This window comes from Oncorhynchus clarkii, chromosome 3 (genome assembly GCF_045791955.1).
Source record: "Oncorhynchus clarkii lewisi isolate Uvic-CL-2024 chromosome 3, UVic_Ocla_1.0, whole genome shotgun sequence".
Lineage (NCBI taxonomy): Eukaryota > Metazoa > Chordata > Actinopteri > Salmoniformes > Salmonidae > Oncorhynchus > Oncorhynchus clarkii.
Window position 1 is genome coordinate 55,939,792 of NC_092149.1, and position 22,926 is coordinate 55,962,717.

The 22,926-nt window shown below is 45.0% G+C and overlaps 1 protein-coding gene across 1 annotated transcript in view; it reads right to left on the bottom strand.

The window, feature by feature from the left end:
- Nucleotides 1-240: 240 nt before the first annotated feature.
- Nucleotides 241-22,926, bottom strand: part of LOC139406039 (heparan-sulfate 6-O-sulfotransferase 3-B-like) — a 105,439-nt gene continuing 82,753 nt past the window's right edge. The window contains exon 2 of the mRNA XM_071148504.1: nucleotides 241-970. Coding sequence (XP_071004605.1) covers nucleotides 241-970 — 730 coding nt within the window. The remainder of the gene's footprint in view (nucleotides 971-22,926) is intronic.

Genomic DNA, 22,926 nt, shown 5'->3' on the forward strand with positions numbered 1-22,926 from the left:
GGCAGAGCTTCTGTGATACTGACTCACAGACTTGGCAGTTTCATAACCAGAAAGAAACTTTAGCAGAGCGCTAGGATCACACTGAAGCTGAGAAAGAGATAAAGATAGAGATAGTAGACAGAAAAAGATAGAGCGATAGAGAGAGATTGACTGAGGCAGAGAGAGAAAGAGTACCATGTGAGATGATTCTGGAGGTGATCACCAGTGACCTCTCTCTGTGTGCGTGGCCAGGGTAAGACCTCACCAGCGGGCCACCTGGCTGGTGTAGTCTTCAGTGGTCGTGGCCAGGTCGCCTCCGCCCCCGTACCCCCGGCGTCTGGGGAGTGAGGCCCTGCTCTGCTCCCTCTGCTCCCGAAGCCATCGGCGCTCCTCACGCCTCTTCAATCGCTCCGCCTGGTGCTCGCGCTGGCGGGTGTATTGGAAGCGCTGGAGGAACAGGTCCTTGGCATACTCGTACAGCTGCACGTCCAGATAGTTGAGCTCCTCGATGCGACGGCGCACAGCTTCGCTCAGGTCCACGTTGGCGGCGCGCGTGCTGTTGATCTGAGTGAAGGCGGCGATGAAGCGCAGGCTGAACGTCCGCTCAAACAGGTACTGCGTCTTGCGCTGGAACTCTGTCAGTCCGTAGAAGGCCATGTTCTTCAGGTTGTTCATGGCGCTGCCCAGCAGGATGTGGTTGCGATCGCTCTCGTTCATGGAGGACAGGTTGTAGCAGCCTACCAGGTTGAGGTCGGCCAGCATGCGCACCTGTCGGTTGTTGGCCAGGTTGGACGGGCAGTCCATGAACTCGGTTAGGGTGACGCCCGACCAGTCGTCCCCGCTGTAGCAGGTGGGCAGTTCGTCCTGTGTGGGCGAGCGCCCGTCACACATGTGCAGGGAGGTCTTCCAGGTGGCACCTCGCTGCACGTGCTTCCACTCGCTCAGGTAGCGGGAGACGGGGTCACGCAGCATGGTTATGTAGTAGAAGTCCCTGCAGCCAAAACAGACACAGTCAGAGAGCTACGAACACATCAACATCACACAGGCCCACGCAGCATTGTACTGACAGATGGTGACTTTTGTGACTGTGTATCGCACTTCAAGGTTGGACGCTAATTACCAAACTGAAACTTTAGAGAGATTATCAGAGGGCTTTTTCCCTATTGTCCTTGAACACAAAAGTGATTTATCGTGTCAATGGTAGGGGAATATCAACAGAGTTATGGGTGATTTACAACTCACCTAAGGTTGTACTATTTGATCATGAGCATGTCTAGTCATCAGAAATAACCTGAAGCAAAAACCTAGTTGACCAATGATGTATATAAAACCTATCAGATCCATTCCTCAATGTTCTGGCTTATCGGAATGAGGAGAAAGTGTTTTTGACAGAAGTCTTTTGCAGTCCTAATCAAGTGCTTTACCCATCAGTTGTCTACCAAACTAAGCTCTATGTTTTAGAGGAGAAATTCCAGTAGCACTTTGGAGAGGAGAGCTGTTAAATGAAAGATATTATTTTTATACACATCACTGCCTCTCTTACAGAGAGGGACTATCTCCTCAATCATTGTAAGCCTAGGGACAGCCACTGAACATAAAACATTTTTTCAATTAATCAGTTTCCTGCAGTGCCAACTTAAGGACATTCAAAGGAGAGGAACTCAGTACAGGCTACAGTAAAATTGGAGAACGTGCTGGAAAAATCCATAGCAGTAAGAAATGTAGTATAGAGTGAAAACATTGTCAAAATGATGTTGAGAAACATACTCTGCAACCTACTCAATAAAAATGTATGTAGGCAGTAGGAATCATAATAAAACGATATGTAGGCAGTCGAAATCATATACAGTACTAGAATTCCACGATACCTAGTTAAATAAAGGTAAAAACTTTTTTTTTTAAATACACGAGCTCCAAATGGCAAAACATACATACAAAACATACATACAAAAGTTTAGACACACCTACTCATTACCAGGTTTTTCTTTATTTTTACTATTTTATATAATGTAGAATAATAGAGAAGACATCCAAACTATGAAATAACACATATGGAATGTAGTAACCAAAAAAGTGTTAAAAATATCTAAATATATTTGAGACTCTAACAAGTAGCCACCCTTTGCCTTGATGACAGCTTTTTACACTCTTGGCATTCTCTCAAACAACATCATGAGGAATGCTTTTACAACAGTCTTCAAGGAGTTCCCACATATGCTGAGCACTTTTTGGCTGCTTTTCCATCTCAATTGGGTTGAGGTCAGGTGATTATGGAGACCAGGTTATCTAATGCCACACTCCATCACTCTCCTTGGTCAAATAGCCTTTACACAGCCTGGAGGTGTGTTTTGTGTCATGGTCCTGTTAAAAAACAAACAAATGATAGTCCCACTAAGCTCAAACCAGATGGGATGGTGTATCACTGCAGACTGCTGTGGTAGACATGCTGGTTAAGTGTGCCTTGAATTCTAAATAAATCATGGACATAGTCACCAGCAAAGCACCCTAACACCATCACACCTCCTCCTCCATGCTTCACGGTGGGAACCATCCATTCACCTACTCTGCGTCTCACAAAGACACGGCGGTTGGAACCCAAAATCTCAAATTTGGACTCATCAGACCAAAGGACAGATTTCCACTGGTCTAATGTCCATTGCTCGTGTTTCTTGGCCCAAACAAGTCTCTTCCTATTATTGGTGTCCCTTTGACCATGAATTTGACCATGAAGGCCTAATTCACATTGTCTCCTCTGAACAGTTGATGTTGAAATGTGTCTGTTACTTGAACTCTGTGAAGCATTTATTTGGGCTGCAATTTCTGAGGCTGGTAACTCTAATGAACTAATCCTCTGCAGCAGAGGTAACTCTGTGTCTTCCTTTCCTATTGCGGTCCCAATGAGAGCCAGTTTCATAACAGCGCTTGATGGTTTTTGTGACTGCACTTGAAGAAACTTTAAAAGTTCTTGAAATTTTCCAGATTGACTGACCTTCATTTCTCTTTGCTTATTTGAGCTGTTCTCGCCGTAATATGGACTTGGTCTTTTACCAAGTAGGGCTATCTTCTGTATACCACCCCTACCTTGTCACAACACAACTGAATGGCTCAAACGCATTAAAAACGAAAGAAATTCCACAAATTAACTTAACAAGGCACACCTGTTAATTGAAATGCATTCCAGGTGACTACCTCACGAGGCTGGTTGACAGAATGCCAAGAGTGTGCAAAGCTGTCATCAAGGAAAAGGGTGGCTACATTTAAGAATCTCAAATAGAAAATATATTTTGATTTGTTTAACACTTTTTTGGTTACTACATGATTCCATTTGTGTTATTTCATAGTTTGTATGTCTTCACTATTATTCTACATTATATAAAATAGTAAAAATAAAGAAAAACCTGGTAATGAGTAGGTGTGTCTAAACTTTTGACTGGTACTGTATGTATGAAATAGTCAAAATAAATAAATACACTTTTGAAGAGACACCTGATATGTTTTCTTCACTTTACATTGCAAAGAGGGCTGTCTATTTACACAAATTCCACAGCTGCTCTATCAACACAAGGCTTTCTGACAACTTCAAAGGAAAAACATCACACTCCCAAACTCCAGGTCGGTATGTCAAGGCAGCCTGAGGTAGAGAGCAGTGAAGGGCTGGGGCAGGTGTTGGCTGGGCAGGCCTCCCCTAAGGTGATGTCCTCTGAGTGCCAGTGAATATTTAATGGGGCCGCATTCGGATGTGACCCGGGAGAGCAGACTGGCCGGATAAAGTGGGATGTGCCGCTGAGACTTCACACTGATTCCAAAGCTGCTCGGCTTTTCAGGTCCTCCACACGCACACACACACACACACACACACACACACACACACACACACACACACACACACACACACACACACACACACACACACAGGTAAACAGACGTATGCACATGCAGGGTTGTACGTACGCAGGTATACACGCATGCACACACTCATGGCCCAGTTTTTTAACCAATGGTACAGTCTCGTGTAGTCATTGTTTTAGGTATTCTGAGGAGGATGTCCTGTTCCTTGTATTCTACAACAAATTATATTTCTCCCTTGTCAGTTCTGTAAAATCTGCACTTGAAAAATAAGAGTGCTGCGATTATGACACTGTCATGACCATAGTCACAGTCTGAAAGGATACACCACAAAGTAACATTCAAGAATCTAGAAATCTTTGTTGAAGGTCTAGACTTAGCTGATTGTGTGTCACTGATCTAGACACAATACCCCATAATGCCAAAGTAGAATTTTGTTTTTACATTATTATTATTTTTTATTTTTTTTACAAATGAAAAACATATGAAAAGCTGAATGTATTGAGTCAATAAGTATTCGACCCCTTTCTTATGGCAAGCCTACATAAGTACAGGAGTAAAAATGTGCTTAACAAGTCACATAAGAAGTTGCATGGACTCACTCTGAGTGCAATAATAGTGGCTAACATGATTTCGGAATGACTACCCCATCTCTGTACCCCACACATACAATTATCTGTAAGGTCCCTCAGTCGAAAAGTGAATTTCAAGCACAGGTTCAACCACAAAGACCAGGGAGGTTTCCCTATGGTTCACAAAGACGGGCACCTATTAGTAGATGGGTGAAAATAAAAAAGCAAGACACTGAATATTTATTTGAGCATGGTGAAATGATCAATTACGCTTTGGATGGTGTAGCAATACACCCAGTCACTATAAAGATACAGGTGTCCTTCCGAACTCAGTTGCAGGTGAGAAAGGAAAGACTCAAGGATTTCACCATGGTGATTTTAAAACAGTTACAAAGTATAATGACTGTGATAGGAGAAAACTGAGGATGGATCAACAACATTGTAGTTACTACACAATACTAACCTATATGACAAAGAGATAAGAAGGAAACCTGTACAGAATAAAAATATTCCAGAACATACATCCTGTTTGCAATAAGGCACTAAAGTAAAACTGCAAAATAAAGGTGGTAAAGTAATTACCTCCTGAATACAAAGTGTTATGTTTGGGGAAAGTCCATCAGAACATTTAACTAAATACCACTCTTCATATGTTCAACCATGATGGTGGCTGCATCATGTTATGGGTATGCTTGTCTTGGGCAAGGACTAGGGAGTTATATAGGATAAAAAATAAATGTAATAGTGCTAAGCACAGGCAAAATTATAGAGGGAGAACTAGTTCAGTCTGCTTTCCAACAGACACTGGGAGACAAATTCACCTTCCAGCAGGACAAATAACCAAAAACACAAGGACAAATATACACTGGAGTTGCTTACCAAGACAACATTGAATGTTCCTGAGTGGCCTAGTTACAGTTTTTACTTAAATCGTCTTGAAAAATAAATGGCAAGACTTGAAAATGGCTGTCTAGCAACGATCAACCCCCAACTTGACAGAAGTTGAAGAATTTAAAAAAGAATAATAGGCATATATTGTACAATCCATGTATGCAAAGCTCTTAGAAACTTACCCCAAAACATTAACAGCTGTAATTGTTGCCAACAGTGATTCTAACATGTATTCACTTATGAATACTTATCTAACCAAGATATATGAGTGTTTAGTTTTTAATAATAATTTTTTAAAAACATATAATTTGTCTTCCACTTTGACATTACAGAGTATTGTGTGTGGATCATTAACAAAAAAAAAGAAAATTAAATACATTTTAAAGCCACTTTGTAACATAACAAAATGTCTAAAAATTCAAGGGGTGTGAATACTTTCTGAAGGCACTGTATATATTAAGACCCCCTGAATATTAGCAACATAGAACAGCAATATTTATGTCTGTTTTTCTGTGTCACCAGGCAACACATGGCATCTTCACAGTAATAGCATGTTATTATTAAATGACACTAATGTATGTAATACGAAAACTTGTTTGTTCCTTATGCATCAATTACTTAACAGCAATGACACGATCAATCATGATTACCATGATTATCACTAAATCAAATATTGTTGGGAAAAGGTTTCAGAGAGTATACCCTAACACTCCAATCACCCCCATATGATGTAAATATGTGCCATGGCGTCAGTATGTATGGGTGCACGAGAGTGCAGTGTAGTGAGTGGGTGGTGAGCAGAGCAGAGCACCCTCTCCCGCCCGTGGTGAGTTGGCAGTGTGTCTCAGGCAGTAAGCTGTGATTAGAGCCCCGCTGGCAGCAGCTGTATCCTGGCTCTACTCTTCATACTGGAGTGGATCGCCCAGCCCAGGCTACAGCCGACAGACACATCCTCATTAGCCTGTATCAGGGACACAAACACATGCAGCAAGTGTTGCCTGAGCACGCCAGCACGCTCAAAGGTCATCCGTGTGCACCATCAGTGTCACGGTGCATCAGCATCAAAGTATCGAGAGAGAAAGGAGACTGGCCCTGCACGCCACAGAAGGACTTTAGACAGGGGGGTGAGTCGGCCCAGCGAGCTACCGCCCATCGTCCTGTTTTAATAATCACTTCACATAGCCGTTATCCGCAATCACAAGTGGAGCTGGCAGTTGCTATCTTGAATCTTCAGAGATAATAATTGGAGTTTGTTCATATGCTGATGATTTCTCCCTGTTGATTTGTTTACGTGTGATTGGGTAAACAGAAAATGATTAAAGGACATAAAACATTTTTTAATTTGGCGTCGTTCCATAAAGCCCCCAGGATGCAGACAGAGACACATCCTGTGCCAAGAATTTCCAGCCCACTTAAAGTGTTTAAGTTGAGAGGCCTGCTGAACCCCAGTTAATCATGGATCAATAATGGATGTGAAGCATATTGCATCTCAGTCAGCTCCAGAATGCTACCTCTAAGAAGCTGCAGCAAGACCCAACTGGAGCGGAGACTAACGACAGGTCATTAACATGGAAGAGGACTATAAGAGCATATGAATTCCAATAAGGCTGAGAGGAAGTAATGCGGCTCTGGATGTTTATGGATGTTTAAACTTTTATAGAAACTGTGCACTATGCACATGAGGAAGACATCATATTTACTGAATCTGATGAATATCTGATTAAAATGTCAGATTTATCTGTCTACTATAACTTCAATTCCAATCACTATCAACACAATATGCTCCAATTTCTGCTATCGCAATCGAGAATTTGAGAGATAGAGAGTTATTTACTGGCAAACAATAGCGGTTTTACAGTAGCTGAGGACCTACCAACACAGTACCTCTCTCTTTTAGGATTTCTTCCTTAAACCAAGCTGGATAAAAGCAGTATGAAGGACATCAGCCTCTCCTAAAGACTGGCACAGCACCACAGGAAGAGTGACAGAGACTTGCCCCTTCTTCCTCCATCTCAACCTCCTCTCCCATCTCTCCACACAGGGACCCATCTGTGCAGACGGTAAACTACTATTCATCCAAGCCAGTGTCAGCTCAACAGCCAACTGGCTTTTAATTGCCTGTAATTAACCTCAACGACATGATGCCAGCCCGCAGCCCCTCCATGATTGCATGCTACTAAAAAAGAAAGTATACATTTAGCCCAAGAACATGGTCTTTACTGAGGTGAGGGAACTGACTTCACAAGTCAACCAACTTTACAAGCATTTCGCTACACCTGCAATAACATCTGCTAAACACGTGTATGTGACCAATAAAATTGGATTGGATTTGGAACGGGAATCTGTGAAGTCTGGGCAGAAACTTGTAGCAGATGCCTGCAGGTAGAACCAAACTACAGATCTGTCTGCTAACTGTGCAGAACTTTGCTATAAACTACTCTGCTACTAAATGTCTACCACTGTGTGCCTGCAAATAAGTAAGGCAAACCTTGTCCAGAAACTTCAGCACCAAAGCTGACTGATCTCGTGTCAGGGAGAACTATGGAGTGTTGTTTGAAGAAATTGCCTCTGATATCTTTCCCTTGAGGTTCTCCCTCAATCTGCTCACTTGCTATTGTGCCATGTCTGGTTTACAGTCGCTTTAGAAAAGCTTTGATCGCTTTGTTTGCTAGCTCGATGTGGTCTGATGGAATTAGACAGGGGATGTGTAGTGTATGCTGAGACAAACTTTATGTTCGACGGCTGATTAGACTTGCTCGACACCTATTTGTGCCCTGCATCATGCAACAGAAATGAATATGCAACAAATTCCAGTGGACTGCGCTTGAGGCCATTTCAGAGGGGCGCGCTGCGTTTCATCTTGGACCTGGCAAAACCTCAAACCTACTGCTCCCTCCGTCTAAAGCTTGCTGATCAGACCACTGAGGTATAATAAGGATCAGACGATGCTTTTCAGGAGCCTCAGAAGTTCACAGTCTGCCCAGCAGGGTTACAAGGGTCAAACACCTCTCTGTGCTGATACCTTTTATTCAAAGGTCTCCGTTTATTAAAGAGATGTATCACAGAGAAAATTATAAAGCTTGACAAAAGCAAGCATGAACTAGTCTGTGCTTTAAATCATGTGAACGTATTAATGTTTGTCTGTCCCTTTAGACATAATAAAAAAAAGCATTATATCCAACCTTCAATATGCATTGCAAGTCATGCTTTTGGGACAGACACTTCCAGTGACTCATTTAACATCCATGTTGTCGTGTCTTTGGCATCATTAAACTGAAGATGAATCTTTATCAAATAACTCTCTGTAATTATTATTAGCCGATTAAACTGATTAATCATGTAACTGTAATTAACTAGGGGGCACCAAGGAAAATATTCAGATTACAAAGATATAATTTTCCTAATATAACTTTCAGATATTTTAATATCTGATCCTTTAGTCTTCTGATTAATGACGTATTCTTTACCTCACGTTAGTCTCATTCCAAACGTCGTAAATTGTTGGTTATCTGCACAAACCCAGTCTTCACTATGAGTCATCCATACATCAATTGTCTTAAAATAATTGATTTACTAACTAAGTAATTCACAGAAATGCATAACAAACAGTAGATAGTTACAAGGAAATTATAACGGAGTTTCCCTAGTGGGATAAACCAGCATCGCGGCTTGGTGTACAAAAGGGAAGTGGGGGTTCGACTGAGATAAGAAAACACACAGTTGATAATTATAACAATTGAAATGCTAATCCTTTGCACATGAACGCTCACTCATTCGGGAACAATTGCAATCAATATATATATTTACGCTCAGTGTGTCGTCGGGATCTCTGTTGAAAAGTTTGTTTCTGTTGGAGAGTTTGTCCGCTCTCTCTCTCTCTGTCGTGGTTAGAATGGATAGTTCAGAGTGACATTCATTCATGTCGTTATAGGATAGATGTTTTGGCGGTTGTCGGTCTTCGCGTTCAATGATACCGAATTCCTAGCTGCAGACTAGTAATTAATATCAAAGACTTGTTCTTATTATGTCGGTATCGATAGTCTAAGAGTTTAACCACGTGATATGGTTAAAAGATTCAGCCATCTACTCAAACCTTAAGCTCGGTCTCCTCTCAAATCTTGGCCCTCTCGTTATCGAGGTAAGCTAGTCTCAATCTTAGTCCTCTCATAATTGAGAGAAATATGGTCTGTTGAGAAATTCTCACGTGGGGGTTTTATTCGGAAGAGCAGAAAGGGCTGTCCCTGGACGCCAGACCATAACTGTGCTCATGGGCGGTCCTCTGATTTAGTTAAACTCCAAAGGGAATTGGAGTTTCCTTCATTAAACAGTCCAACATCACATTACACAATTTCACAAACAGTATCATACTCACTCATTCATCTTATACAACAATTAGATGTAAGCCTCATATCTGAGGCTATTGTATAAACAGCGTTATGGTAATGTGGCCGTATTGACTCCCATGAGTTTCACAAATTGTACCAAATGGACCAGTTCGTAGCTGGATTCTTCACCGATCTTTTATACCTTCTCCAGAACATAAATGTTGTTTGGACCTCAAGTTCTGTGAGGTGGAAGAAATTCCTTTGTTCTCTCTATGAAAACTCACTCGCTCTCTATACTGTGGCCATGAGGAGATAATCTCCTCCAGGAATTTACGACCTGAGGTCGCAGCAGCCTGAGTGTAGGAGACAGAGAGAGGGGGATGGTGCTCGCTGTACCAAAAGAGGGCAACGTCATGACAAAGTCATTGGAGCAGGAGTGTCTGTGTAAACTTGGCTTATTATGCAAGTGTCATTGTCAGCATCCTGTCAATAAATCGCCTTAATGAGTTTGACTTTACTCAAACCAATCCAGTACATGTCCACAGAGCAAACACTATATTATAGTTAGAGGTGACCGTTTCCATTCCCAGTCCTTTGATGTCAATATACAAGAAGACTGTCCAATGACAAGGGTTTTACCTGAGGAGATGTTCTTCCTGTAGATTTACACCTCACTTGACTCCTGGCCTTTCCTCAGCTCTCCACTCTGCTTCTCCTCCATGGCCTACAGACATCAGCGCTCCCTCAGGATTCCCAACCTTTCAGTGCTCTAAAGGTTGTCAGATTAATCACGCTTCCGATTCCAGTCGTCTGTCTCTTTCACCACCTCCTTCACTCTACCCCCTCTATCTCTCTCTTTCCCTCTCCCTGTGTTTTGCTCTCTCCTCTCTCTCATACTGATGTTAACAACTGTGGAGCTTCTGTTCATACATTTTAGTGTTAGATCTGGTTGTTTAAAAATATTAAATTGCTGTGAAAAAAAAGTCTCTGTATGTAGCCTAGTGTTGGCAAAAAAAAGAAGCAAAACTCCAGCAGACAGTTTGATTTAAAGGAGACAAACTAATTTAGTCTGCTACTGTATGCCTGCCTCACCCGAGATTGCAGCTCGCTATATCTGAAATCACTATAAGGGAGAATGTGATCCAGTGCAAGCTGTTTCAGGAGAGGAGAAATCAATTCCTAATAAAGAAACTGTGCTGACGGTTTGGGACGGTGTATTAGTTCTATCACACTGCCACGTAGAGAGACGATTATTTACTCTACTTCATTACTCATATTAGCAAGTTTGATTAAAAAAACAGTCACTCATTTGGGTTTCATACACCTGAATCAACAACCCAATGAAATGCAGAAGTGAAGGAGATACTTGTCAAAGAAGAAATCCTTGGCTATTATTCTCCTCAGTGAATTGCCACTTAACAAAGTAATGCGGACATAAAGTTCCGCATGCAGCCAGTCAGGTCCAACATTAGTGGCACCCTTGACAAATATGAGCAAAATAGACTGTATAAAACAAATAACACAAGTACTGAGCTATACTCTATGCTCCAACAAAAATTGGGAAATTATATTATTTTATACTCATACAATTGTCTAATAGAAAGCATGAGCTGGCGCACTACCAAAGAAAATGATTTTGTGTAGAGGTGCTGACTAATGGAGAATAAACCCGCACGCTCCATATGTATAACCCCCTAGTCATGTATTGGGTAAAAAAACACCAATGTTTCCAAAACGTTGGTGTTTTTTTACCCAATACATGACTGGGAGGTTACACATATGGAGCGTACTAATTCAGTTGCTCAGAGAAATAGATTTTGTTAAACAAGTCATACTTTTTTACTTGCCAAGGCAGCAGCTACTCTTCCTGGGGTCCAAACGCATTACGGCACTTACATTACATATAAAACAAAAGATAAAACAATACATCATATAACATTATTACACCACTACATATCTACAATACAACATGTATAATACCACCATACAACAATATCACAATGTACGTGTGTGTAGAGTGCGTGTGCCTGCGCTTGTGTGTGTATGTATGTGTCTGTACCTGTGTGTGTGTGTCTTTTCAGAGTCTCCGCTGTTCCATAAGGTGTATTTTTACCTGTTTCTTTTATCTGATTCTACAGCTTGTATCAGTTACCTGATGTAGAATAGAGTTCCATGTAGTCATGGCTCTATGTAGTACTGTGCGCCTCCCATAGTCTGTTCTGGACTTTGGGGCTGTGAAGAGACCTCTGGTGGCATGTCTTGTGGGTTATGCATGGGTGTCCCGAGCTGTGTGCTAGTAGTTTAAAACAAACAGATCGGTACATTCAGCATCTCAACACTTCTTACAAAAACAAGTAGTGATGAAGTCAATCTCTCTTCCACTTTGAGCCATGACAGATTGCATGCATATCATTAATGTCCCTCTTTGTGGCACCTGACCACCCTACTGAACGGTCGTCTAGGTGCGACAAAACTAGGGCCTGTGGGACCTGCCTTGTTGACAGTGCTGTTAAGGCAGTGCAGCGCTTTATTATGGACAGACTTCTCCCCATCTTACCCACTGTTGTATCAATGACCATGACAGTTTACAATCCAGGGTTACTCCAAGCAGTTTAAATCACCTCAATTTGCTCAGTTTCCACATTATTCATTACAAGAATAAACTACGGTTTAGTGAATTATTTGTCCCAAATACAATGCTTTTAGTTTTTTTTCAATATATTTAGGACTAACTTACTCCTTGCCACCCATTCTGAAACTAACTACAGCTCTTCGTTAAGGATAACGACACTGAGCCTTTTTCTACAATGTTTTATGAGATTGGAGAACAACATGTAAGGGATCTTTGAACATTCCTCCATAGAGAGATCTTACAGATCCTATGTCTGTGCTTATGTTCTGCCTGCCCTCTTCAATTCAAATGACAAGCTTTCAATGGGGTCCAAGCCCAGAGACTGAGTGTCACGTATTCACAAGGTAGGTGGAATCAAGCGCAGAGAGCAGGTGCAGTGAGTCGATAGTTTTTATTCTCCGGAACAAACACTGAAAACCCGAAAACACGGGTGAAATAATCCAACACAGGATTAAGAGATATCGGAGCAAAATAGCACAATACGTAATAACTAAAATACATGAAACCAAAACAATCCCGCACGAAACAAGGGCGGGACAACCTACTATAAATAAGGACGTCAATAAACTAAAATACACACAGGTGAAACTAATAAGACAAAACCAACAGACAAACGAAAAAGGGATCGATGGTGGCTAGTAGGACGGTGACGACGACCGCCGAGCACCGCTCGAACAGGCAGGGGAGCCAAACTCGGCGGAAGTCGTGACAGTACCCCCCCCCTGACGCGCGGCCCCCGCAGCGCGCCGCCACCGTCCTCGAGGACGACCCGGAGGACGAGGTGCTGGGCGATCCGGGTGGAGGCGGTGGAAATCACTCAGGAGAGAAGGGTCCAAAATGTCCCTCACCGGAACCCAGCATCTCTCCTCCGGACCGTACCCCTCCCAGTCCACGAGGTACTGTAGGCCCCCCACCCGGCGTCTCGAATCCAGAATGCCCCGAACTGTGTACGCCGGGGACCCCTCGATGTCCAGGGGGGGCGGAGGGACCTCAGGCACCTCACCTTCTTGCAGGGGACCAGCCACCACCGGCCTGAGGAGAGACACATGAAACGAGGGGTTAATACGGTAATACCTAGGAAGTTGTAACCTGTAACACACCTCGTTTATTCTCCTCAGGACTTTAAACGGCCCCACACACTGCGGCCCCAGCTTCCGACAGGGCAGGCGGAGGGACAGGTTCCGGGTCGAGAGCCAGACCCTGTCCCCCGGTGCAAACACGGGGGCCTCACTGCGGTGTTGGTCAGCGCTCCTCTTCTGCCGTTCGCCCGCTAACCGTAGTGAGTCCTGAACGGCTTTCCATGTGTCCTTGGAGCGCTGTACCCATTCCTCCACCGCAGGGGCCTCGGTCTGGCTCTGATGCCATGGAGCCAGGACCGGCTGGTAACCTAGCACACACTCAAAAGGAGACAAGTTAGTTGAGGAGTGGCGTAGGGAGTTCTGAGCTAGTTCAGCCCAGGGAACATACCTTGCCCACTCACCAGGCCGGTCCCGGCAATAGGACCGCAGAAACCTGCCCACCTCTTGATTTACGCGCTCCACCTGCCCATTACTCTCGGGGTGAAAACCTGAGGTTAAGCTGACCGAGACCCCCAGTCTCTCCATAAACGCCCTCCATACTCTGGACGTGAATTGGGGACCCCGATCAGAAACGATGTCCTCAGGCACCCCATAGTGCCGGAAGACATGGGTAAACAAGGCCTCAGCAGTCTGCAGGGCCGTAGGGAGACCGGGCAACGGGATGAGACGACAGGACTTAGAAAACCGATCCACAACGACCAGGATTGTAGTACTTCCCTGGGACGGGGGAAGGTCGGTAAGAAAGTCCACCGATAAGTGTGTCCACGGCCGTTGTGGAACGGGGAGGGGTTGTAATTTCCCTCTAGGCAAGTGCCGAGGAGCCTTGCTCTGAGCACACACGGAGCAGGAGGAGACATAAAATCTCACGTCTTTAGCTAGCGTGGGCCACCAGTATCTCCCTCTCAGACTCCGCACTGTCCTCTCGATGCCCGGATGACCCGAGGAGGGGAGAGTATGAGCCCACCGAATCAGCTTGTCCCGGACCCCCCTCGGTACGTACTGGGTTCCTACCGGACAGTTGGGGGGGGCCGGCTCTGACCGTGAGGCCTCCTCTATCTCTGCGTCCACCTCCCATACCACCGGTGCCACGAGACATGACGGTGAAATGATGGGAGTTAGCTCAACGGGCCGCTCCTCGGTATCATAGAGGCGGGACAGCGCGTCGGCCTTGGTGTTTTTGGAGCCGGGCCGGTATGAGAGGGTAAACCGGAATCTGGTAAAAAACATGGCCCATCTAGCCTGACGTGGATTCATTCTCTTCGCTGCCCGGATATACTCGAGATTACGATGGTCAGTCCAGATGAGAAAGGGGTGTTTAGCCCCCTCAAGCCAATGTCTCCACACCTTCAGAGCCTTGACTACAGCTAACAACTCCCGGTCCCCCACATCATAGTTTCGCTCCGCTGGGCTGAGCTTGCTCGAAAAAAAAGCACAAGGGCGAAGTTTGGGTGGCACGCCCGAGCGTTGGGACAGCACGGCTCCGACCCCAGCCTCGGACGCATCCACCTCCACTATGAACGCTAAAGAGGGGTCCGGATGCGCCAACACGGGTGCATTGGTGAACAGCTCCTTCAAACGAGTGAATGCTCTGCCCGCCTCTGCTGACCAGCGCAAGCGCACCGGTCCTCCCTTCAGCAGCGAGGTGATGGGAGCAGCTACCTGACCAAAACCCCGGATGAACCTCCGGTAGTAATTGGCAAACCCTAAAAACCGCTGCACCTCTTTCACCGTGGTCGGAGTCGGCCAATTACGCACGGCGGTAACGCGGTTATCCTCCATCACCACCCCAGAGGTGGAAATACGATATCCCAGGAAGGAAACGGACTGTTTGAAAAACTCACATTTCTCCGCCTTGCAATACAGATCATGCTCCAGCAGTCGCCCAAGTACCTTACGCACCAGAGACACATGCGCCGCGCGTGTGGCAGAATAGATCAAGATGTCATCGATGTACACTACCACTCCCTGCCCGAGCAGGTCTCGGAGAATCTCGTCTACGAAGGATTGGAAAACGGCTGGAGCATTCTTCAACCCGTATGGCATGACGCGGTACTCATAATGACCAGATGTAGTACTGAATGCAGTTTTCCACTCATCCCCTCCCCGGATACGCACCAGATTATACGCGCTCCTCAGGTCCAGTTTTGTGAAGAAGCGCGCCCCGTGAAATGATTCCACCGCCGTGGCGATGAGAGGTAGTGGGTAACTAAACCCCACTGTGATGGAATTTAGACCTCTATAATCAATGCACGGACGCAGACCTCCATCCTTCTTCTTCACAAAAAAGAAGCTCGAGGAGACGGGTGATGCGGAGGGCCGAATGTACCCCTGTCTCAGTGATTCAGCAACGTATGTTTCCATCGCTACCGTCTCCTCCTGGGACAATGGATACACGTGACTCCTAGGAAGTGCAGCGTTCTCCAGAAGGTTTATCACGCAGTCCTCTCGACGATGAGGTGGTAATTGGGTCGCCTTCTTTTTACTGAAGGCGATAGCCAAATCGGCATATTCAGAGGGAATGCGCACGGTGGAAACTTGGTCTGGACTCTCCACCGTAGTCGCACCAACGGCAACTCCTCTACACCTACCTGAACACTCCTCTGACCACCCCTTAAGAGCCCCCTGTCGCCAGGAAATCACCGGGTTGTGTTGAGCTAACCAGGGAACCCCCAACACCACCGGAAACGCAGGTGAATCTATAAGGAACAGACTAATCTGCTCCTTATGATCCCCCTGCGTTACCATGTCCAGTGGCACCGTAGCCTCCCTAATCACTCCTGACCCTAATGGTCGGCTATCTAATGAGTGCACGGGGAAAGGTTGATCTACCAACACCAGGGGAATCCCTAGCCTTAACGCAAGCCCACGATCCATGAAATTCCCAGCTGCGCCTGAATCGACTAGCGCCTTATGCTGTAGAGAGGGGAAAAACCCAGGGAAAGAAATCAAAACATACACATGACCGACAGGAGGCTCTGAGTGAGTCTGGTGCTTACTCACCTGGGGTGATCGAGCAGTGCTCCGCCTGCCATCCCGACTCCCAGACGAGTTCCTCCAGCACCGGTCTGACGTGTGCCCTCGTCGACCACAACTGGTACAGGAGGACACTCCTCCTCCGGTCTCCCTCGAAGCTGCCCCTCCTAATTCCATAGGGATAGGGGCAGGAGGGCTGGGAAGTGGAAACGACAGGGCCTGATCCGAACGCCCGCGAGCAGCCAGCAGATTGTCGAGACGGATAGCCAAGTCAATGAGCTCATCCAGTGTGCAGGTGGTGTCCCGACATGCCAGCTCCCTGCGGACGTCCTCCCTGAGACTGCATCTGAAATGGTCGACCAAGGCCCTGTCGTTCCATCCTGCTCCTGCGGCCAGGGTCCTGAACTCGAGAGCAAAGTCCTGAGCGCTCCTCGTCTCCTGCCGCAGGTGGAACAGCCGTTCACCCGCCGCCCGACCCTCCGGTGGATGGTCAAAAACAGCTCGGAATCGGCGGGTGAACTCTGGGTAATTATCCCTCGCCGAGTCCGGGCCATTCCATACTGCGTTGGCCCACTCGAGGGCTCGCCCAGTCAAGCAGGAGACGAGGGCGCTCACGCTCTCCTCTCCAGAGGGAGCAGGACGCACGGTAGCCAGGTATAGCTCCAGTTGAAGGAGGAAACCCTGGCACCCGGCCGCCGTTCCGTCATACTCCCGTGGGAGCGTCAACCGCAGAGCCCCGGAGCCAGATGTGGTCACAGGAACAGGAGGTGCTGGAGAAGGGGGTGCTGGTGATGATGTGGGAAGACAACTCCTCTCCCATCGATCCATCCTCTCCATCATTTGGTCCATGGCAGAACCAATCCGATGGAGCACGCTGGTGTGGTGGAGGACTCTCTCCTCCATCGATGGGAGAGGAGACGCGGCTGCTCCTGCTGATTCCATGGGTGGTGCGGGATTCTGTCACGTATTCACAAGGTAGGTGGAATCAAGCGCAGAGAGCAGGTGCAGTGAGTCGATAGTTTTTATTCTCCGGAACAAACACTGAAAACCCGAAAACACGGGTGAAATAATCCAACACAGGATTAAGAGATATCGGAGCAAAATAGCACAATACGTAATAACTAAAATACATGAAACCAAAACAATCCCGCACGAAACAAGGGCGGGACAACCTACTATAAATAAGGACGTCAATAAACTAAAATACACACAGGTGAAACTAATAAGACAAAACCAACAGACAAACGAAAAAGGGATCGATGGTGGCTAGTAGGACGGTGACGACGACCGCCGAGCACCGCTCGAACAGGCAGGGGAGCCAAACTCGGCGGAAGTCGTGACACTGAGGGTCAATGCAAAATGTTGACTTTGCTGTCAATTAACCGTTTATTTGTGGATTTTCATTTGTGCTTGGGGTTATTGTCTTGCTGGAAGATCCACTTGCGGCCAAGTGTTCGGCTAAACCATGTACAGATCATGATGTTGTTGACTTGAACAAGGGCCCCAGGACCAGTGGAAGCAAAATAGTTCCATAACGTCAAAGATTCACCACCATATTTTACAGTAGGTATGGGGTTCATTTCTGCAAATGGATCCTAATTTAGACTCCAAACCCACCACTGGTGTGTGTGTGGCCAAAGAGCTTTGTATTCAAATCCAATCAAATCAAATTCATGTCATCTGACCGTAGCACCGGTTCCAATCCAAGTTCCAATGTCATTTAGCAAACTTCCGGTTTATATTTGTTGGATGACATGAAAATAGACCTCTTTGGCCACACACACGCCAGTGGTGGGTTTGGAGTCTAAATTAGGAGGCATTTGCAGAAATGAACCCCATATCTACTGTAAAATATGTTGGTGGATCTTTGACGTTATGGGTCTATTTTGCTTCCACTGGTCCTGGGGCCCTTGTTAAGCCTATCAGTCCTGAGAGCCCAGCAAAAATAGTATTTTCATTTATCTGACTTACATTTATCTGCATGACCAGCTCTCATGAACTATGCCCAATACCAGGAACTTTTTGCAAAGAAACCTGGTTACCTCTGTCAGGAGGCTGAAACTTGGCAGCAAGTGAATCCTTCAGTATGACAATAACCCCAAGCTCACAATCAAAATCCATTGGCGACAAAATCAACATTTTGCAATAGCCATCTTAGTCTCCGGACTTAAACCTCATCGAAAACCCGTGGTTTGAATTGAAGAGGGCAGTCCATAGGCTGATATCAAGGATCTGGAAAGATTCTGTATGGAGGAATGTTCCAAGATCCCTCCCAATGTGTTCTCCAATCTCATAAAACATTTTTGAAAAAAGGCCATGTCATTATCCTCACAAGGGGAAGGTGCTGGAGTACTGAAAATGGCTGCCAACCATTTTGACCCCTATCTTTTAGCAATTTGTTTTTATTACTTGTTAAACAAAATCTCTTTCTCTGAGCAATTGTATTAGCAAAATAATAGAATTGTTCATTTTGTTTTTCATGCAATATATTTTGTATTACTTATTTTATACAGCCTTTTTCGCTAATCTTTATCAAGAGTATCAATCATTTGAGACCTGATTGTGTCTAGTATCCCTTAGACAGGCTACACTACCATTAAGCTACAATAGTGCATTGTTCTCCTCATCTACCCCTGACCGTCAGGCTCACCTGCTGTGCTCTCCTGTCAATAGCGGGTTTCTGTGCTCCCCATCCCCACAGCATCAGCCTCAGTTATTTCACTACCCCCTGACATGATCTGAGTAGCATGTATCTGAGTACCAGATCATGTCAGGCCTTAGCCAGGCAACAGCATGACATTATGGAGATAGGGGTATGCCGCTAGTGCCGCCCCAGGCTAAACTGCTGCTTCGCTCAGCCTTAAGAGCACTCATCCTCCTCGGCCTGCAAACAACATTCTAAACGCACTTGTGCTCAGCAACATAGAGTCTTGGTACCAACTCAACGTCTTGCGATATACATAGAAAAAGCAGGGCAATGTTTACAGTCGTGTACACATCAGATGGCAGATTCTATAAAGGGCAAACAATGTCCTCGTGGTTCCATCATCTACATCGTCTCATTAACGCAGGAGTGGTATCCTGTGGGAGAAATGTGCTTCCCAGCAGTGAGGAAAGCACTGCCTCCTCACCAGGTTAGCTGCATGGAGGAAGACACACAAGCCGTGGTCTTACAGCTAGAAAGTGAAGGAAAGTAGAAAAAAACACGGTGGTACCTCGTCTTTGCCCTGCTCGAAGCATCTCCCTGGGGATTGTCTGGCGAGAAGCCAAGAAATAAGTTCAGTAATAACGTAGCCTGGGGTTATTCACTATAAATACTGCCCCCTGCTCCGCTACACGCTATGGGTCCCAGCTCAAATAAATCTTCTGCTGTTCAGCTAACATGAGGATACGTTTTTTGGGGGGGGGGGGACTTAGCCTAGCGTAATTGGTGACCTTCAACATCACTTTCATATTCTGCTCTTCAGACCCATGAGGTTAATGACGGTGTTACAGTAAGACAGAATAAGTGCCCTTCCTAAAGTGTCTGATAATTTCAGGAGAAACCAGGGGAATATTAGGCTACATTTTATTCACAGTTCTGTGATAGATACGCAGCACAAAAAAAGCAGTGCATGATTTCAACATTCTCATCTGAGTCAATGACAAGCCACAATTATGTTTTTAATTGCTAGCCTATTTATGGCAGTCAGGATGACAGACATCAGATCTATTGCTGTATGCCCCTTCTGATCTTCCACTGCCACACCGGTGGCGTAATCACTTCCACTCCCAAAGAGAACACACACACACACACACACACACACTGAGAAGAGCACTGAACTGCAGCCAGACCAAACAATGCAATTACATCACAGGCTTTGGAGAAAGTTTCAATTTCCACTCCCTTGAGAAAGTAAGAAATAGCCTAACCTTCAGGGAGAAGTGTTCTTCACCAGGAACTGCAATCTTTTATCATTTCATCAGTTTCAGCTTGCGGTATTGCCAAGGACAGATGTTGTCAGAGTTTGCTATTTCTCTTCTTTAAGTAGGTGAAACAGTCTGGCAAATGGCACTACAACAGAATCAGTACCTAGGCCTACGCTGTTATAAACAGAATAGCTACAGGCTTGCACTGTGTGTGGGAAAACTGGCAGATATTTTATTTTTCTTATGATTGATCTTAATTGCTGATGGTAGCAAACATACAGTACAATGTTATTTTTTCTATCCCTGTTTTTTATCACATGTATATCAATGTATTTGTTTCCACTTAGGCTCCTCCACTGACAAGATAACATTAGCACTCAAACCTCCCTTCATCCCTTCAGTAATGGTTCACTACTGTGCCTGTCAATTTGGGCCAATTATTCCAAGATCTTCATGACCACAATCAAGGGGCAAACTATCCCTCTGTATTTTTCATCTGGCATGATTACAGTGTAAGTACCAAAGGCTTCTCTCATGGTTATTGAAGACAGAAGTAAACAGAGAATGGGCATAGGAGACATGGTCTAATCATTAGAGCATACAGCAGAATCGAATTAATTTCAAACTTGAAAGATTCATTTCCTCACTATCATTCTCATTTCACAACTCAAATGACAAAAATGTGATTCCCGCCCTATGTAGCAGGTTGACGTTTATTGTCATTCAGTCTTATTCTGAAGGCAGGACTGAGCGATTTCCCCTTAGATAGGCTAGCTATATTGTAAAAAAGTTATGAAAACAAAACATTTGCTTAATTTAAGGTCAGGGTTAGGCGTTAGGGTTAGGTTTAAAATGGTATTTTATGACGGTGGCTGTGCCAGCTCAACCTGGACTCAGTGTAACCGATGTGAAATGGCTAGCTAGTTAGCGGTGGTGCACGCTAATAGCGTTTCAATCGGGTGACGTCACTCGCTCTGAGACCTGAAGTAGTTGTTCCCCTTGCTCTGCAAGGGCTGTGGCTTTTGTGGCGCGATGGGTAACGATGCTTCGTGGGTGACTGTTGTCTAGGAGAGGGAAGGAAGCTATACTGTTACATCAGGGGTAAACATAAAATAGTAACGGTAAATCCAGGACATTCCAATTAGTATGGTATGTATTCATTTGAGGATGTCCATTTTCATATATGCCTGACCAACCACCCTACTTTTGGTTTTGCGTAACTATCCTTCTGTCATATGTAACCATACCAAACGTAACATAGAGTATCATACTAATTTGTGTGTCCCAGATTGACATTTAGTATGTTACCTCTAGTCTATGAGACCAGGCTGGCCAGCTAGTGACCACTCTGCTCTGCAGAGCTGCCGAACAAGGTTGATAAGAAAAAAGCTAACCTGCCTCTATGGGATGAGTTATAACTTACATCTCTAGAGGAGTTTGACATAAGTACACTTTCTGTCAATATATGAGCTCTAACCATGTGCGCATAGGAATACTATGACAACATATTGTATATATACCTCCTCTGGTCTATAGGAGGTAGGGGGTATTAAAAGCATGTATTATCACGACTCATAACTAATGTAACCAGGGAAACAGGGAGGCTGGTATAAAAGTAATAGAGCCCGCACACTCATAACACTCATAAGCGCCCCTTTAAACTTAAACGCTGTATGTATAGACTGTCCTAATTGGTTCTTGTACTAGACCTAGGTCAATAAATATGGGTGTGGTACACTTCAGGTGAAATGACATGGTGAAGATCCTTGCAGGATCAAAACGTTGTTTGTTTGTGACCAAAAGTACGTGGTGGAGTTTATGAGGGATCACACTAAACATGGAGGCTGCACCATAGAAACAGATCCATGCTGTTATGGTAACAGCAAAGTGAGACCCAGCTCTCTCCAGCCCAATTTTATTAAAGGAAAAATCCACCCAAAACCTCACATTTCTTCAATTTAGTGTTAAATAACATGAATATGTGAGAAGGATATTTTTTGTGAATAAATGTTTCATTTCGGCGTTATAATAAGGTTGGTAGCAACATGGGGAATCGTTATTGGAATCTGTTGCACCTCAAGTCGACTACAAAATCCACAATACAATTGTCTCTATGGGCTGGCAAGCTAGCTAGCAAACGTAGCTACACACAATAATCCCCAGGACAATATCAGCATGTAAGGCAGCTAGTTAGCTGTAAAGTTGCCTAAACAAACTGCACTGTACATTTAGGAGTGTACAATCTCACGTTATTCAACCTGCAGATTGATGTGCCTCGCAGAGTCGTCTGACATTCAGCAGCGTGTAGATGATTGGGCGACAGTCTGCTGGGTGAAGATGATTGGGCGACAGTCTGCTGGGTGAAGATGATTGGGCAACAGTCTGCTGGATGAAGATGATTGGGCGACAGTCTGCTGGGTGAAGATGATTGGGCGACAGTCTGCTGGGTGAAGATGATTGGGCGACAGTCTGCTGGGTGAAGATGATTGGGCGACAGTCTGCTGGGTGGGAGTGATACATTCCTTTATTCATCGGATTCCTATTTCCTTTTTATAATATCTCTGGCAACGGCACAATGCAATGCACCCAGGACTAAAGAGGCAGACAAACAAGAAAAATGTTCTAGGCCTTCAGTTAAATTACAAATTTCTCGAGGTAGGAATATCGCAAAAAAATATGATCAATGGCTCATTCCAGAGAAGACATCCTCCCGAGTTATG